This window comes from Tamandua tetradactyla, chromosome 9 (assembly GCF_023851605.1).
Source record: "Tamandua tetradactyla isolate mTamTet1 chromosome 9, mTamTet1.pri, whole genome shotgun sequence".
In the NCBI taxonomy this organism is placed as follows: domain Eukaryota; kingdom Metazoa; phylum Chordata; class Mammalia; order Pilosa; family Myrmecophagidae; genus Tamandua; species Tamandua tetradactyla.
The window spans coordinates 20,648,151-20,671,881 of NC_135335.1; the positions used below are offsets into that span (position 1 = coordinate 20,648,151).

General features: G+C 35.8%; 2 protein-coding genes across 2 annotated transcripts; both read left to right on the top strand.

Annotated features, from left to right (window-relative positions):
* The first annotated feature begins 1,507 nt into the window (after positions 1-1,507).
* Positions 1,508-2,437, top strand: LOC143645955 (olfactory receptor 5AK3-like). Its single transcript, XM_077115046.1, has one exon. The coding sequence runs from the start codon at positions 1,508-1,510 to the stop codon at positions 2,435-2,437; it is 930 nt and encodes a 309-aa protein (XP_076971161.1).
* A 16,584-nt stretch (positions 2,438-19,021) lies between these two features.
* Positions 19,022-19,951, top strand: LOC143645956 (olfactory receptor 5AK2-like). Its single transcript, XM_077115047.1, has one exon. The coding sequence runs from the start codon at positions 19,022-19,024 to the stop codon at positions 19,949-19,951; it is 930 nt and encodes a 309-aa protein (XP_076971162.1).
* The last annotated feature ends 3,780 nt before the right edge of the window (positions 19,952-23,731 follow it).

Consider the following 23,731-nt stretch of genomic DNA (forward strand, 5'->3'; position numbering starts at 1 on the left):
TGGTCCTTAAAGGATATCATAGACAAAACTAAATATAACAGAATGTAAGAAAATCTTTGAGAATTTAAGAACTGACAAGGGACTAAAATTTAGCATAACAAGGTATCTATAAATAAACTAAATAGAAATATTACCAAAAATATAAACAAGCAACTTACAAAAAAATTAGAATCCCAAAATTCCGAGAATATTAACGATAATCAAATCTGCTAGTAACTAAAGAAAAACAAATAAAATTGAATTGTGCTTTATACCTATTTTCCAACCTTCCCAAACAAAAGAGAATAATTCCATTGCTAACAAGGATGTGAGGATGTGGTAACTCCCATGCACAATTAGTAGGCATGTACAATGGTGCACCCATTGTGGAAAGTGACCTGGCAATACTAGGTCAAATTAAATGTGTACGTATGCTCATAGTCAACAAATTTATCCCTAAGAATATAAGCTAGAGAAATTCTCACAGAGTTATTTGTAGTAGGGGTAAGTTGTAGGCAAGCTGATAGCCAACACTAGGAGACTAGATAGGCATATAATGGTGAATAGACACCATAGAGCAGTGGTACCTAAAGTGTGCCCCATGGACCAGAACCAGTCCTTGGAATATCTGTTAAAAATATATAATGAGGTGCAAGGGTAGTTCAGTGGTAGAATTCTCACCTTCCATGTGAGGAGACCTGGGTTAGATTCCTAGTCCATGTACTTCTCAAAAAAACAAACAGAAAGTCAACAAATGGTGCTACAATAATGGGATATTCACACAGAAAAAAAATGAAATGTGACCCTGCCATACAGCTTACAAAAAAAGAAATACAGGATGAAATAAGTACAGAAAGTGAGACTGAAAATTTTTACAACTTCATAGAATTTTTACAATGCTGAAACCTATTTACTGCTTTTTACGGAAGTATTGGTCTGTAATATTGGGATTTTTTTTAATGGCCTGTACCATAGAAAAACTGTCATACAAAATTCTGCATGGCCACGATTCCATGATGCCAGATCAGAGCTAAGGAGAGGAAATTGTAGGCTGATTTAAGAAAGATAAGTTGGAGTAAGATAATATAGAACTCAGTAGGTCGATGTTTAGATAAAACAATGCATAGGAAGGTTGGCAAATTTTAATTAAAATATAGAATGCACAAAAGAAGGCAAGATTAAATAAGAAGAGGTTTTTCTGTGATCCTTAACTGATACATTTTTTTAATTACCTATCAGTGTGCACCCTGAGAATACAACTATGATCCATGACAGTTTTTCTAAAATAGTAAATGAAGTTATCTAAATCAAGGGGCAAGATTGAGACACCTAAAATTTTACCTTAAGACCCGAACCAATGATGTCATAAAAAACATTATCTCATCCCATGATGATGATCTCATCCCATTATGAAACCAAATCTTAAATGATTTACAGTTCTGGAATTCATGAAATATCACAATGGTCTTAGCTTTCTCTGTTCTTCCTTACTTGCAAATTTTTAGCTGACATTTAACGCTTGCTAGCCATGGAACAAGAAAATGGCACTCAAGTGACTGAATTCATTCTGCTGGGATTTTCTGGCCAACACAAGTTTTGGCATATCCTCTTTATAGCATTTCTAGTAACCTATCTGGTCACCCTTGTGGGAAACATTGGAATGATCTTACTCATCAGGCTTGACTCTTGTCTGCATACCCCTATGTACTTTTTCCTCCAGCATTTGGCTTTTGTTGATCTCTGTTATGCTTCTGCTGTCACTCCCAAGATGCTGCAGAACTTCATGAGTACAGAAAAATCCATCTCATTCTTAGGATGCTTAGCACAATTACTCATCTATGGTACTTTTGCAACCACTGACTGCTATATCCTGGCCGCCATGGCAGTGGACCGTTACATGGCCATCTGTAACCCACTGCATTACCCAATAGTCGTGTCCCGGAGATTCTACATTCAACTGTTAGTTGGTTCCTACTTCATGGGTTTCCTCAATGGCTCTGTGAACACAAGTTTTACTTTCTCATTGACCTTTTGCAAATCCAAGGCAATTAATCACTTCTTCTGTGACGAACCCCCAATTCTGTCCCTTTCGTGCTCCAGCATTGACATCAAAATCATGCTACTGACAGTCTTTGTGGAGTTTAACTTGATGTGTACTGTGCTGGTTGTCATCTTCTCCTATATATTGATCCTGGCCGCTATCCTGAAGATATCTTCGACTGCAGGAAGGAGAAAAGCCTTCTCCACGTGTGCCTCCCACTTAACAGCAGTCGTCATTTTCTATGGGACACTTTCTTACATGTATTTACATCATGGTACCAGTGGGTCTCAAGAGCAGGAAAAGGCAGCATCTGTGTTTTATGGCATTATGATTCCTACCATAAACCCCCTGATCTACAGCCTTAGGAACCAAGACGTGAGAGAAGCTCTAAAAGGGATAGGAAAGAAATGGTTCTAGCTTGAACTTCTATTGCTAACTTTAGTGCAGGTAAACAGTCAGACCAACAATGTTTTCTGATTATTGAACTTTAGAATATGCAGCAAAAGTTTCTGAAATATAAAAGCACTTCTTAATTATATCAGCAGCATCTGAAAGATATAGAAAAGCATTGCAAGTGACTAAATACAATTCTAATTCATGTGTTTTTGAAGAGGAAGCATCTGAAAGATCTTCAGGTTTACTTTTGTATGTTTTTGATGAGCGCTTTCCTCAAATAACTGCTACTAAAGAGAAATAAAAAAGAAATGCATAATAAATTTTGTATAAATATCTCCATAAACTAGGCAGTAAAATCTCAACAGGACAAAATTCCTTTTTGGGTCCTCCCTGTAGATACTGCTGCTGTTGTGGGTTCTCTATAGTTAAGCTCTTATTATTGTAAGGAAAATTTTGAAAGAACAATTTCTATAGAGAAATTGTGCAGAAAATAAGAGTAGCGAGAAGACTACTGAATGAATTCTTATAGATCTAGAGATATTAGGGGTCAATATTCCTGCTTTTCCTATAGGATTCCTAATCAAATAAGAAATTGCATTGGTAACTATAACTTAAATCTGTTATACCTCCTTGTATACACCTTAGGAAGTAAAAATTCAGTGCAAAATTTGGTTCTGACTCATTGACGCATAATTGATGACAAATAACTCCTTAATCTCTAAGAATGGGGAGAGCTTTTGGACTCCAGATTTAACTCAAGAAGTTAAAGCTGAGCTCAGACCCTGGTGTTCTCACCATTTAGAGAAAACAATCAAAACACACATCCATCCTGTGGACAGATAGTGTAAACAAAAGGCTGAAATTTCTTCTCCCAATCTCATTAATCAGATAAGCCACAGGGAGAGATTGAGTGGAAGAGTTGACATACTTTCTCCAGGAAAGTTACGGACAGAGGGAGTCATGCTTAGTGTCCTAGGCTGCTGAAGCAAATACCTGAAATGAGTCATGTTATAAAACGGGATTTTATTTGCTCACGGCATTGAGGCTAAAAAAAAGTCTAAATCAAGGTGTCATCAAAGTGTGCTTTCTCCCCAAAGGCCAATATTCTGGGGTTGACTGTCAGTGATCATTTGCTCCTTTCTCACATGACAAGGCACATAGAGCCTCTCCTGGCCTCTCCATTCTCTTCTGGGTTCTGTTGAATTTCAGCTTCTGGCTGCTTCTCATGACTTTGTCTCTTCTGTCTGAAAATCTGCTTATGAAAGACCCTAGTAACAGGATTAAACACCCATCCTAATAGGATTGGGCCACACTTTAACTGAAGTAACTTCCTCAAAGGGACCTACTTACAGTGGGGTCACACCCATAGAAGTGGATTAAATTTAAGAACATGCTTCTCTGGGGGTACGTACAGCTTCAAACTACTACAAATGGAGAGGACTTTTTATAGCGTATGGGCTTAGCTTAATAATAGCAAGTAAAGGCTAGTGAAATACAGACCCTCTCTAGATGTGGATTTTGTCAAAGAGCTGAAGCAGTTCAGCAATTGCGCAAGAGGCTGGAGGAACAAAGTAAGAATGATGATGTCATTGAAAAGAAAGCAGCAGCCACACAGAAAACGTGGTGGGTTGTCTTTTCACAGCTGCCTTGTGACCCAGGATTCCAGTTGGAAACATTGGCTTTTTCAGCGATGATTGATACTCTGTTAGAAATGGCACATCTGAGCACTGGCAGGGCTGGTTTTCACCTTCTTGATATCTGAAAATAGGAAAACATCTTTCATCTCTCTCTTTTTTTTTTTTTTTTGCATGGGCAGGCACCAGGAATCGAACCCGGGTCTCTGGCATGGCAAGCGAGAACTCTGCCTGCTGAGCTACCGTGGCCCGCCTTTTTCTTCTCTTTTTTCTCTCTTTCTTTCTGTCATTCTTTTTTTTAACATGCCCACTGAAAAATTATAGAAATTACAATAAATTCCAAAAATCAGAAAGGGAATATTCTCTGATCCAATAAAAAAGAACTAGAAGTAAAATTGGGAGGTAAACACTACTAAAAATTTATCACTCAGAAATTTAGACATCCCATTATACAACAGTTTGGCTAGAAAAGAAATATGAAATGAAATTGCCAAATATATATAAGTAATGTTTTTATAAATCATTATATAAAATCCTTTAAAAATTTGTATAAATAACTTATAAACTACAGTGAAGTCGTATTCAAATGAAAATCCATAACTCTATTAATCTTCATGTTAAGGACAAATAATAAGAATAAACTAATTAAGCATCATTTTAGAGGTGAAAGTAATCATTCTTAAAAGATATTTAACTTAAGGACTTCCTGGAAGATGGCGGCTTAGTAAGACGCGCGGATCTTAGTTTCTTCTCCAGGACACCTACTAGGGGAGTAGAAACGATACAGAAAGCTCCCAAAGCCACAACAGAGATAAAAAAGACAGCGTACCCCATCCTGGAACGGCTGGCTGGCTGAGAGAAGCAGCTCGGGTGAGATCGCCGAGGCGCGCGGGCCTTACCGGGCGGGGTGGCAAGCGGCCGGAGTTACTCCCTTCCCCCTTCCCGGGCCGGCTGGGAGAATTGGAGAGGTGGTCCCCTGAAACCAAGGCGACTGGCGCCCACACCACGCGCAGCCCCCGGACCAACTGAGAGAATTGGATCGGAAACCCCCAGGCCGCGGAGAACGGTGACCCCGTGACTCCCGGGGAACGTGCACTCTCTCGGGCGGGCCGCTGCCGCTGGCGCCCTCCCACCACGCTTGTTGCCCAGGGCCGACTAGGAAATTCGGACGGGCTCTTTCCCTGGCTGCGGCGACCAGCAACCCTCCCTGCGTTCGGACACCCTCCCTGCGTTCGAACCCCGGGCCGGCTCAAGCCGCTTCGGCTAGCGAACCCCCAGGACGGCGAGAGTTTTCCAAAGTTTAAGGTCCCACAGCACCTTTTACTGGTGGGACCCGCAGACAAACGTGTGCCACGAGCGCCACCTACTGGGCAGGATAAGAAAAACAGAACCCAGAGATTTCACAGAAAAATATTACAACCTTGCTGGGTCCAACACCAAGAGAAATCTGAATAAATGCCCAGACGCCAGCAGCAGAAGATAACTGTCCACGCTCAAAAGATTGAGAATATGGCTCAGTCAAAGGAACAAACCAATAGCTCAAATGAGACACAAGAGCTGAGACAACTAATGCTGAATATACGAACAGAAATGGAAAACCTCTTCAAAAATGAAATCGATAAATTGAGGGAGGACATGAAGAGGACATGGGCTGAACATAAAGAAGAAATAGAAAAACTGAAAAAACAAATCGCAGAACTTATGGAAGTGAAGGATAAAGTAGCAAACATAGAAAAAATAATGGATAGCTACAATGATAGATTTAAAGAGACAGAAGATAGAATTAGTGATTTGGAGGATGGAACATCTGAATTCCAAAAAGAAACAGAAACTATAGGGAAAAGAATGGAAAAATTTGAACAGGGTATCAGGGAACTCAAGGACAATATGAACCGCACAAATATACGTGTTGTGGGTGTCCCAGAAGGAGAAGAGAAGGGAAAAGGAGGAGAAAAACTAATGGAAGAAATTATCACTGAAAATTTCCCAACTCTTATGAAAGACCTAAAATTACAGATCCAAGAAGTGCAGCGCACCCCAAAGAGATTAGACCCAAATAGGCGTTCTCCAAGACACTTACTAGTTAGAATGTCAGAGGTCAAAGAGAAAGAGAAGATCTTGAAAGCAGCAAGAGAAAAACAATCCATTACATACAAGGGAAACCCAATAAGACTTTGTGTAGATTTCTCAGCAGAAACCATGGAAGCTAGAAGACAGTGGGATGATATATTTAAAATACTAAAAGAGAAAAACTGCCAACCAAGACTCCTATATCCAGCAAAATTATCCTTCAAAAATGAGGGAGAAATTAAAACATTCTCAGACAAAAAGTCACTGAAAGAATTTGTGACCAAGAGACCAGCTCTGCAAGAAATACTAAAGGGAGCACTAGAGTCAGATACAAAAAGACAGAAGAGAGAGATATGGAAAAGAGTGTAGAAAGAAGGAAAATCAGATATGATATATATAATACAAAAGGCAAAATGTTAGAGGAAAATATTATCCAAACAGTAATAACACTAAATGTCAATGGACTGAATTCCCCAATCAAAAGACATAGATTGGCAGAATGGATTAAAAAACAGGATCCTTCTATATGCTGTCTACAGGAAACACATCTTAGGCCCAAAGATAAACATAGGTTGAAAGTGAAAGGTTGGGAAAAGATATTTCATGCAAATAACAACCAGAAAAGAGCAGGAGTGGCTATACTAATATCCAACAAATTAGACTTCAAATGTAAAACAGTTAAAAGAGACAAAGAAGGACACTATATACTAATAAAAGGAACAATTAAACAAGAAGACATAACAATCATAAATATTTACGCACCGAATCAGAATGCCCCAAAATACGTGAGGAATATACTGCAAACACTGAAAAGGGAAATAGACTCATATACCATAATAGTTGGAGACTTCAACTCACCACTCTCATCAAGGGACAGAACATCTAGACAGAGGATCAACAAAGAAATAGAGAATCTGAATATTACTATAAATGAACTAGACTTAATAGACATTTATAGGACATTACATCCCACAACAGCAGGATACACCTTTTTCTCAAGTGCTCATGGATCATTCTCAAAGATAGACCATATGCTGGGTCACAAAGCAAGTCTTAACAAATTTAAAAAGATTGAAATCTTACACAACACTTTCTCGGACCATAAAGGAATGATGTTGGAAATCAATAATAGGCAGAGTGCCAGAAAATTCACAAATACGTGGAGGCTCAACAACACACTCCTAAACAACGACTGGGTCAAAGAAGAAATTGCAAGAGAAATTAGCAAATACCTCGAGGCGAATGAAAATGAAAACACAACATATCAAAACTTATGGGACGCAGCAAAGGCAGTGCTAAGAGGGAAATTTATTGCTCTAAATGCCTATATCAGAAAAGAAGAAAAGGCAAAAATTCAGGAATTAACTATCCATTTGGAAGAACTGGAGAAAGAACAGCAAGCTAACCCCAAAGCAAGCAAAAGGAAAGAAATAACAAAGATTAGAGCACAAATAAATGAAATTGAAAACATGAAAACAATAGAGAAAATCAATAAGGCCAGAAGTTGGTTCTATGAGAAAATCAATAAGATTGATGGGCCCTTAGCAAGATTGACAAAAAGAAGAAGAGAGAGGATGCAAATAAATAAGATCAGAAATGGAAGAGGAGACATAACTACTGACCTCACAGAAATAAAGGAGGTAATAACAGGATATTATGAACAACTTTACGCTAATAAATACAACAATTTAGAGGAAATGGACGGGTTCCTGGAAAGACATGAACAACCAACTTTGACTCAAGAAGACATAGATGACCTCAACAAACCAATCACAAGTAAAGAAATTGAATTAGTCATTCAAAAGCTTCCTAAAAAGAAAAGTCCAGGACCAGATGGCTTCACATGTGAATTCTACCAAACGTTCCAGAAAGAATTAGTACCAATTCTCTTCAAACTCTTCAAAAAAATCGAAGTGGAGGGAAAACTACCTAATTCATTCTATGAAGCCAACATCACCCTCATACCAAAACCAGGCAAAGATATTACAAAAAAAGAAAACTACAGACCAATCTCTCTAATGAATACAGATGCAAAAATCCTCAATAAAATTCTAGCAAATCGTATCCAACAACACATTAAAAGAATTATACATCATGACCAAGTAGGATTCATCCCAGGTATGCAAGGATGGTTCAACATAAGAAAATCAATTAATGTAATACACCATATCAACAAATCAAAGCAGAAAAATCACATGATCATCTCAATTGATGCAGAGAAGGCATTCGACAAGATTCAACATCCTTTCCTGTTGAAAACACTTCAAAAGATAGGAATACAAGGGAACTTCCTTAAAATGATAGAGGGAATATATGAAAAACCCACAGCTAATATCATCCTCAATGGGGAAAAATTGAAAACTTTCCCCCTAAGATCAGGAACAAGACAAGGATGTCCACTATCACCACTATTATTCAACATTGTGTTGGAGGTTCTAGCCAGAGCAATTAGACAAGAAAAAGAAATACAAGGCATCAAAATTGGAAAGGAAGAAGTAAAACTATCACTGTTTGCAGACGATATGATACTATACGTCGAAAACCCGGAAAAATCCACAACAAAACTACTAGAGCTAATAAATGAGTACAGCAAAGTAGCAGGTTACAAGATCAACATTCAAAAATCTGTAGCATTTCTATACACTAGTAATGAACAAGCTGAGGGGGAAATCAAGAAACGAATCCCATTTACAATTGCAACTAAAAGAATAAAATACCTAGGAATAAATTTAACTAAAGAGACAAAAAACCTATATAAAGAAAACTACAAAAAACTGCTAAAAGAAATCACAGAAGACCTAAATAGATGGAAGGGCATACCGTGTTCATGGATTGGAAGACTAAATATAGTTAAGATGTCAATCCTACCTAAATTGATTTACAGATTCAATGCAATACCAATCAAAATCCCAACAACTTATTTTTCAGATATAGAAAAACCAATAAGCAAATTTATCTGGAAGAGCAGGGTGCCCCGAATTGCTAAAAACATCTTGAGGAAAAAAAACGAAGCTGGAGGTCTCGCGCTGCCTGACTTTAAGGCATATTATGAAGCCACAGTGGTCAAAACAGCATGGTATTGGCATAAAGATAGATATATCGACCAATGGAATCGAATAGAGTGCTCAGATATAGACCCTCTCATCTATGGACATTTGATCTTTGATAAGGCAGTCAAGCCAACTCACCTGGGACAGAGCAGTCTCTTCAATAAATGGTGCCTAGAGAACTGGATATCCATATGCAAAAGAATGAAAGAAGACCCATCTCTCACACCCTATACAAAAGTTAACTCAAAATGGATCAAAGATCTAAACATTAGGTCTAAGACCATAAAACAGTTAGAGGAAAATGCTGGGAGATATCTTATGGATCTTACAGCTGGAGGCGGTTTTATGGACCTTAAACCTAAAGCAAGAGCACTGAAGAAGGAAATAAATAAATGGGAACTCCTCAAAATTAAACACTTTTGTGCATCAAAGAACTTCATCAAGAAAGTAGAAAGACAGCCTTCACAATGGGAGACAATATTTGGAAATGATATATCAGATAAAGGTCTAGTATCCAGAATTTATAAAGAGATTGTTCATCTCAACAACAAAAAGATAGCCAACCCAATTACAAAATGGGAAAAAGACTTGAACAGACACCTCTCAGAAGAGGAAATACGGATGGCCAAGAGGCACATGAAGAGATGCTCAATGTCCCTGGCCATTAGAGAAATGCAAATCAAAACCACAATGAGATATCATCTCACACCCACCAGAATGGCCATTATCAACAAAACAGAAAATGACAAGTGCTGGAGAGGATGCGGAGAAAGAGGCACACTTATTCACTGTTGGTGGGAATGTCAAAGGGTGCAACCACTGTGGAAGGCAGTTTGGCGGTTCCTCAAAAAGCTGAATATAGAATTGCCATACGACCCAGCAATACCATTGCTAGGTATCTACTCAAAGGACTTAAGGGCAAAGACACAAACGGACATTTGCACACCAATGTTTATAGCAGCATTATTTACAATTGCAAAGAGATGGAAACAGCCAAAATCTCCATCAACAGACGAGTGGCTAAACAAACTGTGGTATATACATACGATGGAATATTATGCAGCTTTAAGACAAGATAAACTTATGAACCATGTAATAACATGGATGGACCTAGAGAATATTATGCTGAGTGAATCTAGCCAAAAACTAAAGGACAAATACTGTATGGTCCCACTGATGTGAACGGACATTCGAGAATAAACTTGAAATATGTCATTGGTAACAGAGTTCAGCAGGAGTTAGAAACAGGGTAAGACAATGGGTAATTGAAGCTGAAGGGATACAGACTGTGCAACAGGACTAGATACAAAAACTCAAAAATGGACAGCACAATAATACCTAATTGTAAAGTAATCATGTTAAAACACTGAATGAAGCTGCATCTGAGCTATAGGTTTTTGTTTTGTTTTGTTTTGTTTTGTTTTGATTTTACTATTATTACTTTTATTTTTTTCTCTATATTAACATTCTATATCTTTTTCGGTTATGTTGCTAGTTCTTCTAAACCAATGCAAATGTACTAAGAAATGATGATCATGCATCTATGTGATGATGTTAAGAATTAATGATTGCATGTGTAGAATGGTATGATCTCTAAATGTTGGGTTAATTTCTTTTTTTCCGTTAATTAAAAAAAAAAAAAAAGAGAGAAGGGATAATTGGAGATGAAGGGATACAGACTGTACAACGGGACTGGATATAAAAACTCAGAAATGGACAGCACAATACTACCCAATTGTAATGCAATTATGTTAAAACACTGAATGAAGCTGCATGTGAGGTATAGGTTTTTTGTTTTTGTTTTTTTTGTTTGTTTGTTTGTTTTTCTTTCTATTATTGTTTTAATTCTTATTCTGTTGTCTTTTTATTTCTTTTTCTAAATCGATGCAAATGTACTAAGAAATGATGAATATGCAACTATGTGATGTTATTAAGAATTACTGATTGTACATGTAGATTGGAATGATTTCTAATTGTTTTGTTAATTCTTTTTTTAATTAATAAAAAAAAAAAAAAAGATATTTAACTTAAAAACATTGAAAAATGTACAACTACTAAATTCAAGACTGCATTCTTGATACAGAAAGCACCAATAAAATAGTTAAAGCATTGTGCAATTTATCAAGAAAATAAAAGGAATGAAAAGACTATTCAACTGAACAGTATGCACATAAACTTGAGAACCTGGATGGAATGGATTTTTTTCCTAAGAAAATATTGATTACAAAAACTTACAGATACCATATTAAAGACAAATTACCATGGGAGGGAAAAGTAGTGAAATTGCGAACTTCGATCCCCCAAAAAAGCACGAAGATCTGAAATGCTTGAATGATTTTTAAGGACTGGCCAATGACAATGCTGTTTACACTGCTGGAAAACGTAGGGGGAAAAAGGCATGTTCAAAATAATTTTTATGAAGCAAGTTAACAAAGATAGCTATAATTAATATAATAGAGAATATTATTTTAATTGGATGAATCTTAAAATCATCTACATAGGTACCTAAAATCATTCTCTAAAATTAACCCTTTCTTTTTAATCCCACTGTTGAATAAAAAGTAAAAGTGCCTCAAACAAAAAATCTCACGGGGAATACTTAAATACTTATGGGAAAACAGTTAAAGCATCCCCTTTAATGTCAAGGGCAAGAAAAAGGTAGCCTCACTCTAAATTATTCAAACATTATTCTAGAGCTACTAGTCAAGCACTTAGAATATAGAAGTGATCAAGAAAGATATAAAGCAGAAAAGTAGGAGTCAAAACTATTATTGGAAGATGGCATGACTTTTCTGGATATCTCAAGAAAATCAACTGTTAAAAACAATAGGACAATTCAACCATATGGCTAAACACAAATTAATGTACACAAATAACGAGACAAAAGAGAAAAGCAAAAACTTAAAATACCAAAGAGCAATCAATTTTATTTCTATATACTGTGAAAAATGGGGATAAACATTTTTTAAAACACCATTTTCAACAGCATCCCAAAACATGTGTGGCAATATACATACACTAAGTTTATAAAGAAAACAACAAAGGGTAGGAAAAACAGATGTATGCATTAGAAAACTAAATATTGTTAAAATGCCAATTTTCTCCACATCCATTTATACTTGAAATGAAATCACAATCAAAACACCAGTGGTTTTCTATAGAGATTGACAAGCTGATTCTAAAATTTACATGGAGATGCAAAAGAGCTAAAACACCCCCCAAAATTTAAAAGAAGACCTTTTAGAGTCATGTAATTCACTATAAGGAAAGCTAGAAGTTAAAACATGGTACTGTATAACACAGTGAACGCTGTATGGATGAAGTGTGGAACTATCAATATAAATATTAAAAAGTGCTTTAACGAACTAAAACTAGTGTTTTACCACAAGGAATTAATAATAGAATGGTATATGGAACAAAATGCACCTATTGCAAACTATAGATTATATAGTTAACAGTAAAATCTTAATATTCTTTCATCAATAGTAACTAATTTACCAAACCAATGCTAAGGGTCAATAATGCAGGGGTGGTAGGGAGTAATTCATATTGCTTATACCTTTTGTCTCAGAAAGCCCACACAAAAATAATTTTTTAAATATTTTGATCCTAGAGATATATTCATACAAAAATATTTACCATAATATTGTTTGCATTAACAACAGATCAGAAACTGTCAAAACATCCACCATTTGGGGAGAAGGGGGGTTTGATTAAATAAATTAAAGGATACAGCTTTTCAATAATATGTAATACGAGCAATAAAATCAGAGATGTTTCTCATCCCACACTAATGCAGACAGATGCCACAGAAATATTAAGTGAAAATTCAAGCTGCATAACAGTATGAATAATAAGCTATCATGTGGGGGGTGTAGAAGAAAGTATGTTTTGCAAATGCAAGGCTCATATCAGGAAGATACCAGAGCTTTTTAACAGTGAAGACCTCCAGGGACAGAAACAAAGAATCAGGAATTAAGGGAGAGAGGGCAACTCAGCTTTTACTTCATGCACTTGTGTTTTTTAATTTTTTATTATGTGGATGTGTTATTTTTCACAGATATATGCAAAAGGAATGCAGGAAAAAGAAAAAGAAAGTAGGGAGGGAGGAAATGGGTAGATAGCAAAGTAACTCTCAAAAAAAAAAGCAAGTTCCTAATGGCAGTAAAGCAAAAATAAAATCTCTGGACACCTCAATATTTCTTTACCAGAAAATAACTAATGAACCATGTTTTTCTGATTCCATCTCAGCCCCTGGGAACCTCAGATTATCAAGGGAGTAAACACTTCCTTTAGGGCCCAGCTATAAATTCCCCTATTGGAAGGAACCCCAGAGGAAAAGCTTGATGGGCAATCTGCCTGCACCAACTGTAGGAAGAGAGGCTGGAAGCATTACCAGTGTAAGTAACACATAATAAATACCAGTTTTAAAAATCTTTGCATACCCTTGCGGTGTGTGTGGCAAATAGCAGGAGAAAAGGGTCAGAGCCAATGTTCCAGCGTGTTTCACCCCAAGGCCAGTGAAAGCATTTCATTCCTGGTAACATAATGGAAAGGGAGTAAGAGATCTGAGTTGGACTGAGTGTCCCTGGGAAAGGACATGAATGGAAACATAATTGTATTGTTGAATGAATGAATCAATCAAAGAATATATGCACATAATATATTCCCATCTATTCTATGCTTGACCTGTGCTGGGATATTTAAAGAAGTCAACTCGCTTTAGTTACACATCACAACAAAGCAAGCTTTATCTTTTTGTCTTCCTCTTGCCTTTTTTTTTTTTTTTCTTTTGCTTGGGCAGGCACCAGAAATCGAACCTGGGTTTCCAGCACGGCAGGTGAGAATTTTGCCTCCTTCTTTTAAGAACAATGAGTTGTTGTAAAATGAAAAACTATGGGGTGGGCCATGGTGGCTCAGCAGGCAGGAATGCTTGCCTGTGATGCCAGAGGACCTGGATTTGATTCCTGGTGCCTGACCATGTGAAAAAAAAAAAAAAAAAAAAAAACATCCAGTGTCCATGTAAATGATTAATAAAGTAAGAAACTATTACATTTTTTAAAAAAATATGGAAGTAAAAGGACAGAAGTATAGAAGTTTAAAATTTCCTCTCTCATGTCCAAGGATAGGTAAGAGTTTGTATGTATCCATCCTGACATTTACCCATGAGTAAGGCAAAGGGGGGAGTGCGGGAAAGTTTTATTTTTAAAAGGGTCACACAGTATGATTTTTTCTGCACCTTGCTTTTCTCATTTGACAATATGACATAGAATACCTTTCCATTAGACTATAGATTGATCTCATTCATTTGGAACTGTGTATTGATCTATAATATGGCTCTGTTGTGCTTTATTTAACACTATTTCCAAACTTGTGCTATTCTAAACAGTGCTGCAATGAACTTGATTTATCTTTTAAATTCTGGGATTATATTTTGTAGAAAGAAGCTTATGCTCACGGGAGGTACATCCTTTGTTTCTATTGAGTGGTGAGACCAGAATTCAAAACTAGATCTACTTGTTTCCTTTCAAACTCACAATGCTGAATGTAAATGAAGTTCCAGAAGCCCTGTGATTTAGTACAGGTTAAGGATATTCAAAACACACAGGTATTATACTTTCATTTTCTTAGCAGTCATTGGATTAGCAAAACCCTTATCATAGATGAAACAAAGAATTTAATCATGAGCCATCCCATCATAATTATGGAAACTAATGGGAAGGATGTTTCCTTGTAGTAGTTTCCTTAGCTTTTTAAAAATGCCCTTGTAATATCATATCACTTTATTTGAATTCAGAGGGATTGAAGTTAAATTGATATGGTAAAACTCACTACTCTAACAAGATTAAAATTCACATGGACCCACAACCTTTTCTACCCTCCTCTGATAAGTGCTTTTACCCACTAGTTAGAAGGCTTCTTGAAACAGCTTTAGTTCATTTATTTTATAACAAACTTACCTGCGGAAGCAACTTGCACAAATGTATTCCCCTCAGCTATTGCTAAATGTTTAATTGAAGAGAATTGCTTCTTGTTCTATTATTAAACAACTATCCCCCTGTGTGTAACTGTTAAGATTTTTTAATGAACCAGAGAAGCCCCTATCAACAACAGGCTTACTTTGCTATACCCCTACCAGTAAAGGCACATTTTAATCTCATCATATATGGAAGTACAGCTCTTCCTGGCTGTATATATATATATATATATATATATATATGCTAAATAAAGAATTGTTTTCCATGTTTTAATCTTTATGTAAATAGATCATATCATACGCATTTATCCGTAACTTGCTATTTTCACTCAACATTAATTATGAGAGAATCCATGATGATGTGCATAGCTCCATTTCACTGATTTTTCACTAACTTATTGAGCTACAATTGATTTATCTGCTGCTATTTAAATGTTTTGCAGGACATTTTTCATGACAAACAATGCTGTTATGAACATTCTTATATATATATATATACAACGTTTCTGCAGACAGAATTTTTTTTAGAATATATACTTATAATGGAATCGTTTGGTTATGTAGAGGCATATCTTTAATTTTACTAAATACTTTTAAATTGGTCTTCAACGTACTTATATCCATTTACCTTCCCAATGAGAACACATGAGTCCCTGGGACTCCACATTCTTGCCAAAACTCTGTCTTTTAGACTGATTGGTATGAAATGGTTTACCAACGCATTATTATTCATCTGATTACCAGTTCGCTCATGTTTCTGTTGGCTGTTTAGTTTTCCTCTTCTATTAATGTCTGGTTTATATCTTTGCCTATTTTTCAGATGGGTTGTTTTACAGAAAATCTTTATATATAGTGGACACTCCTGCTTCGATGTAATATGTACTGCAAATATCATTTTCCAACCAATAACTGGTCTCTTCTCACTTATTAAGTTATTAGGGTAATTATTTTACTTATAATGTAGCTGAATTTTTATTAATAATGATGTGTACATTTTCTGCATATCTAAACCATAAAACTTTCTGTTATATTTACTCTGAAGCTTTAAAATTCTGATTCTCTTATTTAAATAAAAATCCATTTGGAATCATGTGTTGTAAAATGCAAAGCAGTAATTCAATTTTGTTTTTATGTGTGTACAGGCATTTATAACCACAGTTTTGGGGGGCCACTAAACTACCTTTATTATCTACCAAGATTCTTTAAGTACGTGAGTTTGTTCATGATTTCCTTTTCTCAATTACACTTATCTATTTGCCTGTTCACACAACATACCACCTTGCCTTTTTTACTATAGTTTTATTATATGTTCTGATATTTGTAAGGGTAGGTCCCAGCCTTGTTTCCTTTAAAACTGTTTTAATTATTCTTACTGGTTCACTTCCATACAAATGACAAGTGTTCACTTTTTATACAAGTGCCAGGAAAAGAAGGAACATGATAAATTCAACCTATGCACTTGAGGCTTGAGATAATTTCATTTTCCTGTGTTATTTTAAAAGTTTTCTTAAATTTATTCATGTATGTAATTTAGAAGAGCAATTCCCTTCACTCCAAACCAATACCAATTTCCTTTCTTCAAGGACTGCCACATTAAAGTCTTTTTCTAAAAGAAAGAAATTTTAGCTGATTCTTTGGGTTTTATATCCAGATCTCTAAATAACATTTGTTTTTTTATTCATCTTCCTGTTTTAGCCATTATCTACTGACTTCCTAACTATAGACATGAAGATTTGGTTTTGATCTTGCCAAATTCCTCCTGCAACATATATATACAACGTCCCACCCACCCTCATTATGTCTGAATATAGGTATATTGTAGTTTTGCTAAGGATTATTATTCAATGTTTTCTAATAATAACTTAGTAAACTAATCAGAGTCACAATGAAAAATATGACTAACCATGGCAACTTTTTATTTTCATCTGAATCAATCATTTCATCTAGGTTTTGCTTTGCTTAGTTTTCATGTTTTTTTTTTAAATTTAATTCAACTCCAAACTCTCCACCAGCTATCTAAATCTTCTTCACTCAAGAGAAGAGGTTATTTGTGAATTCCAGGTGGTCCTTCTCCCTGTGTAGCTTCTGTCTTCTCCAAGTGGACATTCTCTCTTTCTTTGTCAAGTTCACGTATCAGGTAAGCTATTTGTCTCTTCATACTCATGAGTGAAGGAAACTGTACTGCTAGATGAGCTACTGACCATATGTACACTACATGTTGCTTCTTAGAAGGCTTTTAATCATTCCCCATTATTTCAATATCCTCTTCAGCCCTCTTCCAGGATGCCAATTGATATCCATTCCTGACCCTTTGCAGGATGCTGCAGTATCAATCTAGCTGATTTTTTGCTTTCCCATTGCCGCCTCAGAATTTGCTTTGGCTTTCTTGGATCTTTCAGTTATGCCTCATTAACCTCCTGTCCATGTTGAAAACTTGCACTATAGTTGTATGCTCATACATTTATGCCTTTATAAAAATTTTTTATTTTGGATTTCAAGATCGAGCAAAATTACATATGTGTAATTGCATCTCCAGCTTTACGAGGAAATTTTATTGTTTTTGCAGCTTTTACAGCCACCTGATATTTATAGGTTTTAAGATATATTTAGAAATATATATATTAAATTATATATAATATATTCATTTTGTATCTTCCCTACCATAATGTCATCACCAGGAGAACAGAGCCTTCATCTGTTTGTTCAAAACTTTTTGTCAGCCCCTACACAGTGCCTTGCTCAGAATAGTTACTAGTAAATATTTTTGGATAAATAAAATATTTTAAAATAAATAAACCAAAGATAGAATGAATGTTGAACTTCTTTTTGAACTTGACTATGGGTCTTAATTTTTTAATCATATAGTATGCCTATTATAACCATTCGGATCAGAGATTAAAGTTAAAAATAAATGCACCTTTTTAAAGGAAAGATAACATTGTGCATTAACTGTAAAAAAATTCTTTAGGTAACTAAATGTTTGTTTTTCTACACTTAGTATTTCTCATTCATTCACTCTTTCATTCATGTTTTCAATTAACCACTATTTTCAACGCCAGGCACATTCTTCACTGCTCTGTTCGTGGAACTTACAATCCATGAGAAAATAGAAACTAAGGAAAGAATGAAAGTAATTATATCAATAATTAGAGGTAGGAAAAGGATACAAAGAAAAGGGACCAAGAACTATGGCAGTTAACTTCGTGGAATCATCAATTAATATTCCCTTAGAAGAGACTTTGAAACTGAGGCTAGAAGGAAAAGTAAGAGTTAATAACATGCAGAAAATGGATTGGAGACAATTCAAGGCAGAGAGAAGCACATGTTGGAATTCCAGAAATAGAGGAAAACAAGGAACAAGAGCAACCCATGCGGGCTGGTGCAATATGTAAGATGAGGATATAAGGATAGGGAGTTATGTAGGAGCAATATTATGTAGAACTCTATATATGTAAGGATATTGAGATAAAATAATTTGTGTTTAGTTGTAATGGGATATAATAATTAAAAAATATATGGTATATAGGAAAGGCAAATTAAATAAGAGCATGTTTTTACATGTTCTTCAAATGATATATTTATGTAATGTCTATCAGTGTGCACCCTAAGAATACAGCTATTCTTCCATGACAATTTTCTCAAACTGTAGAGGAAATGAGTAAAGTGGGGGGCAAGGAGAATAAGACTTAGTCCTCTGCAACTTTGCCTTTAAAATCCAAGACAATTGTATCTTGGAAAATATCCACTGGCCCCAGTATGAAACCAAATATATTCCATCACAATTCTGGAATTAGTTTAAATATCACAACAATCTTAGCTTAATCTGCTCTACTTTATTTGCATATTTTTAGTTGACATTTAACTCTTGCTAGCCATGGAACAAGAAAATGGCACTCAAGTGATTGAATTCATTCTACTGGGATTTGCCTGCCAACACAAGTTTTGGCATATCCTCTTCATAGCATTTCTAATAATCTATGTGATCACCCTCGTGGGAAACATTGGAATGATCCTACTCATCAGGATTGATTCTTGCTTGCACACCCCTATGTACTTTTTCCTCCAGCAGCTGGCTTTTGTTGATCTCTGCTATACCTCTGCCATCACTCCCAAGATGCTGCAGAACTTCGTGAGTACAGAAAAATCCATCTCATTCGTAGGATGTCTGCTACAATTACTAACCTATGGCAGTTTTATAACCATTGACGCCTACATCCTGGCTGCCATGGCAGTGGACCGTTACGTGGCCATCTGTAACCCACTGCACTATCCAATAGTCATGTCCCGGAGATTCTGCATTCAACTGTTAGTTGTTTCATACTTCATGGGTTTCCTCAATGGCTCTGTGAACACAAGTTTTACTTTCTCATTGAACTTTTGCAAATCCAAGGCAATTAACCACTTTTTCTGTGATATACCCCCAATTCTGGCTCTTTCATGCTCCAACATCGATATCAACAATCTGGTACTGACCGTCTTTGTGGGGTCTCACGTGATGATCACTGTGTTGGTTGTCATCTTCTCCTATATATTTATCCTGGCCGCCATCCTGAAGATATCTTCAACTGCAGGGAGGAAAAAAGCCTTCTCCACGTGTGCCACCCACTTGACAGCAGTCATCATTTTCTTTGGGACTCTCTGTTACATGTATCTACATCACGGTACCAGTGAGTCTCAGGAGCAGGAAAAGGCGGCTTCTGTGTTTTATGGCATTATGATTCCTACCTTAAACCCACTGATCTACAGCCTTAGAAACAAAGATGTAAAAGAAGCTCTGAAGGGCATAAGGAAGAAGTGTTTCTAGTTCAAGCCATGATTTCTAACGTTCAGAACAGTTAAACAACCAGACCAACAGTGCTCATATTACTGAACTTTAGAAGATGTGGCAAAAGTTTGTGAGATACAAAGGTGCTCCTTAATTATATCATAGCATCTGAAAGATAGAGAAAAACATCTCAAGTGAGTAAATGAGGTCATAATTCATGTGTTTTTGAAGAGGAAGTACCTGAAAGATCTTCAAGTTTACTTTTGTATGTTCTTGATGAGCCCTTTTTCTCAAATGACTAGCATTGAAAAGAATGAAAGGAGACGTGAACCAACCAATCTTATATGAGTATCCCCAAAACCTAAGAATATAAAATCTCAACAGGACAAAAATCTTTTTTGGTCATTTTTGTAGGTACTGTTGCTCTTGCCACTTCTATAACTAAGTGTTCATGTTATTGTAAGGAGAATTTTGAAAGAACAATTTCTAGGAGGAAATGTGCAGAAAAAAAGAGTAGAGAAAGACAGCTGAATGAATTCTCAGAGATTTTGATATATTAAGGGCCCATATTTCCTCTTTTCCCTGTAGTATTCTTAACCAATAGGAAATTGCATTGGTAAATATAATTTGAATTTACAGCTATATCTCTTTGCAGTTACACACCTTAGGAAGTCAAAACCCCATGCAAACTCTGATGCCATAGCACAGACTCATTGACCCAGATTTGATGGAAAATCATACCTTTATCTCCAAGTAAGGGGAGAGCTGCTGGACTAGAATTCAAAGCAGAGCTCAGACCCTGGTGTTCTCATCATTTGGAGAAGGCAATCAAAACGCATATCCATCCTGTGGATAAGTACTGTAAACAAAACACTGATTTAGATGTTCCATTTCTTTTCCCAATATCATTAAGCAAATAAGACACAGGGAGAATTGAGTGGGAGGGTTGAAAAAATGAGCATTCACTACCTCTCCCAACATCTCCAGAAGTTACAAATGTTTGGATGGAGGCAAGAACCCTGGCATGGGGAGTCAGTCAACACAAGAGAAATCACATGTTACTTTGTACATGCATCAGAGTGCATTACAGGAGAGGAATCCCTAAATTAAGAATCCGTGGTCTTACATAGGATTGCTAGGAAGCTGATCTGCCTCCTATTTGGGGAGAAAAACCTTACCTTTAGTGTGTTATATAAACAAGTCATCTCCAGAAAGGAGAAAGATAAATCTTCATCTTTATCCATGAAGGGAGTAATCTCTAAGCTTTGTTAGCTTGGTATAATTCATTATACAAACACTCCTAGGTTGACTGCAAATGCTTTTGCTAAGAGGGGTTGTACTGTGCAGAAACATGAGTTATTCAGAGAGAATCTGTGGACCAAATCATACGACATTAACATTTATAAAGGAAGAAAGTGAAATACATGGACTAAAGAAACACAATAGTTATTAATATTATGAATTACTATTACTAATAGTAAATGCTAATTTACCTCTTCCAGTCCATGGCAGCTCAAATGGACAAAAAATAAAATTATAAGAGAGCTAATTTGACACAATTAATAAGATGAATCAAATTCATATGTAGGAAATTTGTATTGTTAAAGCCTACCTCTCCAACATAACTGGGCTCAAAAATTCAGGTCCATTTCACTTACTGCAATAAGGGAAATACTTTCTTCTGGGAAGCTATGGGTCTCTCAGTAAGAGGGAGTAGTGTTTTAGCATCCTAAGCTACAAAAGCAAACACCGTGAAATGGGTCATGTTATTAAGTGGGGTTTATTTGTTCACAATTTTGAGAGTAAAAGAAAGTCCAAGCCAAACTGGCATCAAGGCATACTTTCTCCCCAAAGACCAGCATGCTGGGGCTGACTGCTGGTGATCTTTGACTCTTTTGTCACATGGCAACATTTCCTGGTCTCTCTTTTCTCATTCTAGTTCTCTTGATCTCTAGCTTCTTGTTTCTGTGTCTCTCTCCCTCTCTCTCTCTCTCTCTGAACTTCATTCTACTTATAATAGGATCAAATAATAAGATTAAGACTTAATCTCATGGGACTTGCCACACCTTAACTACAGTAACTTCATCAAAAAGTCTGACTTAAAATGGGTTCAAACCCACATAAACGAATTTAATTTATGGACTTTTTTTCTGGGGGTGCATACAGTTTCAAACAAGTGGAGATGACTTTTTATAGAATATGGGCTTTGCTTAAGAATAACAAGAAAGGACTAGGGAAATGCAGACCCTGTCTAGATATGAATATTGTCAAGGAGCTGGGGCAGTTCAGCAATTGCTCAAGAAGTTGGAGGAACAAAGTAAAATGATAATGTTTCTGACAAGAAAACAACAGTCACCTAGAAAAGAGGTTGGTAGTCTTTGCACAGCTTCCTTGTAACCCAGCTATGTAGTTAGAAACATTGCCTTTTACAGAAAAAAAAATTGACAATGGTGTTTTGTTAGAAATGGCACATCTGAACAGTGGCAAAGTTGATTTTCACCTACTCAATAACTGAAAATAGGGAGACTTCTCTCTTACTTTCTTTACTTTTCTCTTTCTTCCTGTCATTCTTTTTTAAAAACATGCCCATTGAAAAATTATAAGAATTACAATAAATTCCAAAAATCAGAAGGAGTACAAGAAATATTCTTTGATCCAAAGAAATAAAACTGGAAATAAAACTGGAAGGTAAAAAAAACATCAAAAACCTATCACTTAGAAATTTAGAAGTCTCATTTATACAACAGTTTGGTAAGAAAAGAAATAAAAACCTAACTTGCCAGACATATGTAAAGTAATTTTTACAAGGCATTATATAAATATCATAAAAACTACTTCATAAATAACCTACATACGAAAGTTAAGTGGTGTTCAAATGGAAAGTCAAAACACTATTTATACTCATGTTAATTGAATGAATCTTAAATTCATCTACATAGATACTGAAAATCATTCTCTAAAATTAACCCTTTATTTTATTTTATTTTTTGCATGGGCAGGCACCGGGAATCAAATGTGGGTCTCCGGCATGGCAGGTGAGCACTCTGCCTGCTGAGCCACCATGGCCCACCCAAATAGGGGCGCTTATCTTTTTCTTTTTTTTTTTTAGGCTCATGGTCTGGGAATTGAACCCGGGTCTCCCACATGGAAGGCAAGTACTCTACCACTGAACCACCTGTGCACCCTAACCCCTTATTTTTAATCCTAATGTTTAATAAAAAATAAAAGTGGCTCAATCCAAAACCCTCATGAGAAACACTTGAATACTTATGGGAAAACAAAGCATTCTTTTTGAAGTCAGGACCAAGAAAAAGATGGCTTTTTTCTAAATTATTTTAACATTATGCAAGAGCTGCTAATCAAAGCACTTAAAATATAGAAAGGATTTAAGAGGGATATAAATTAGATGGTTAAAATTATCATTGGAAGATAACATGATTTTTCTGGATATCTCAGAAAAAAACTGATATAGACAATAAGATAATTCAATAATGTGGGTGAACAACAATTAATATACACAAATAATGAGACCAAAAAGAAAAACAGAAACTCAATTTTATTTCTATTTATTTCTATTAAAAAGAAGACTCAATTTTATTTCTATTACTGGGAAAAATGGAGATAAACATTTTTTAAAACACAGTTTTCAATAGCATCCAAACATGTGAAATAAATGCAACAACATATGTACACTGTTATAACAAAAACATAGGAATGCCGCATTTATAGATTAGAAAACTGAGTCTTGCTAAAATGCTGTTTTTCTCCACATTTGACTACACTTTAAAGGAAATCCCAATCAAAATGCCAATGGTTTTC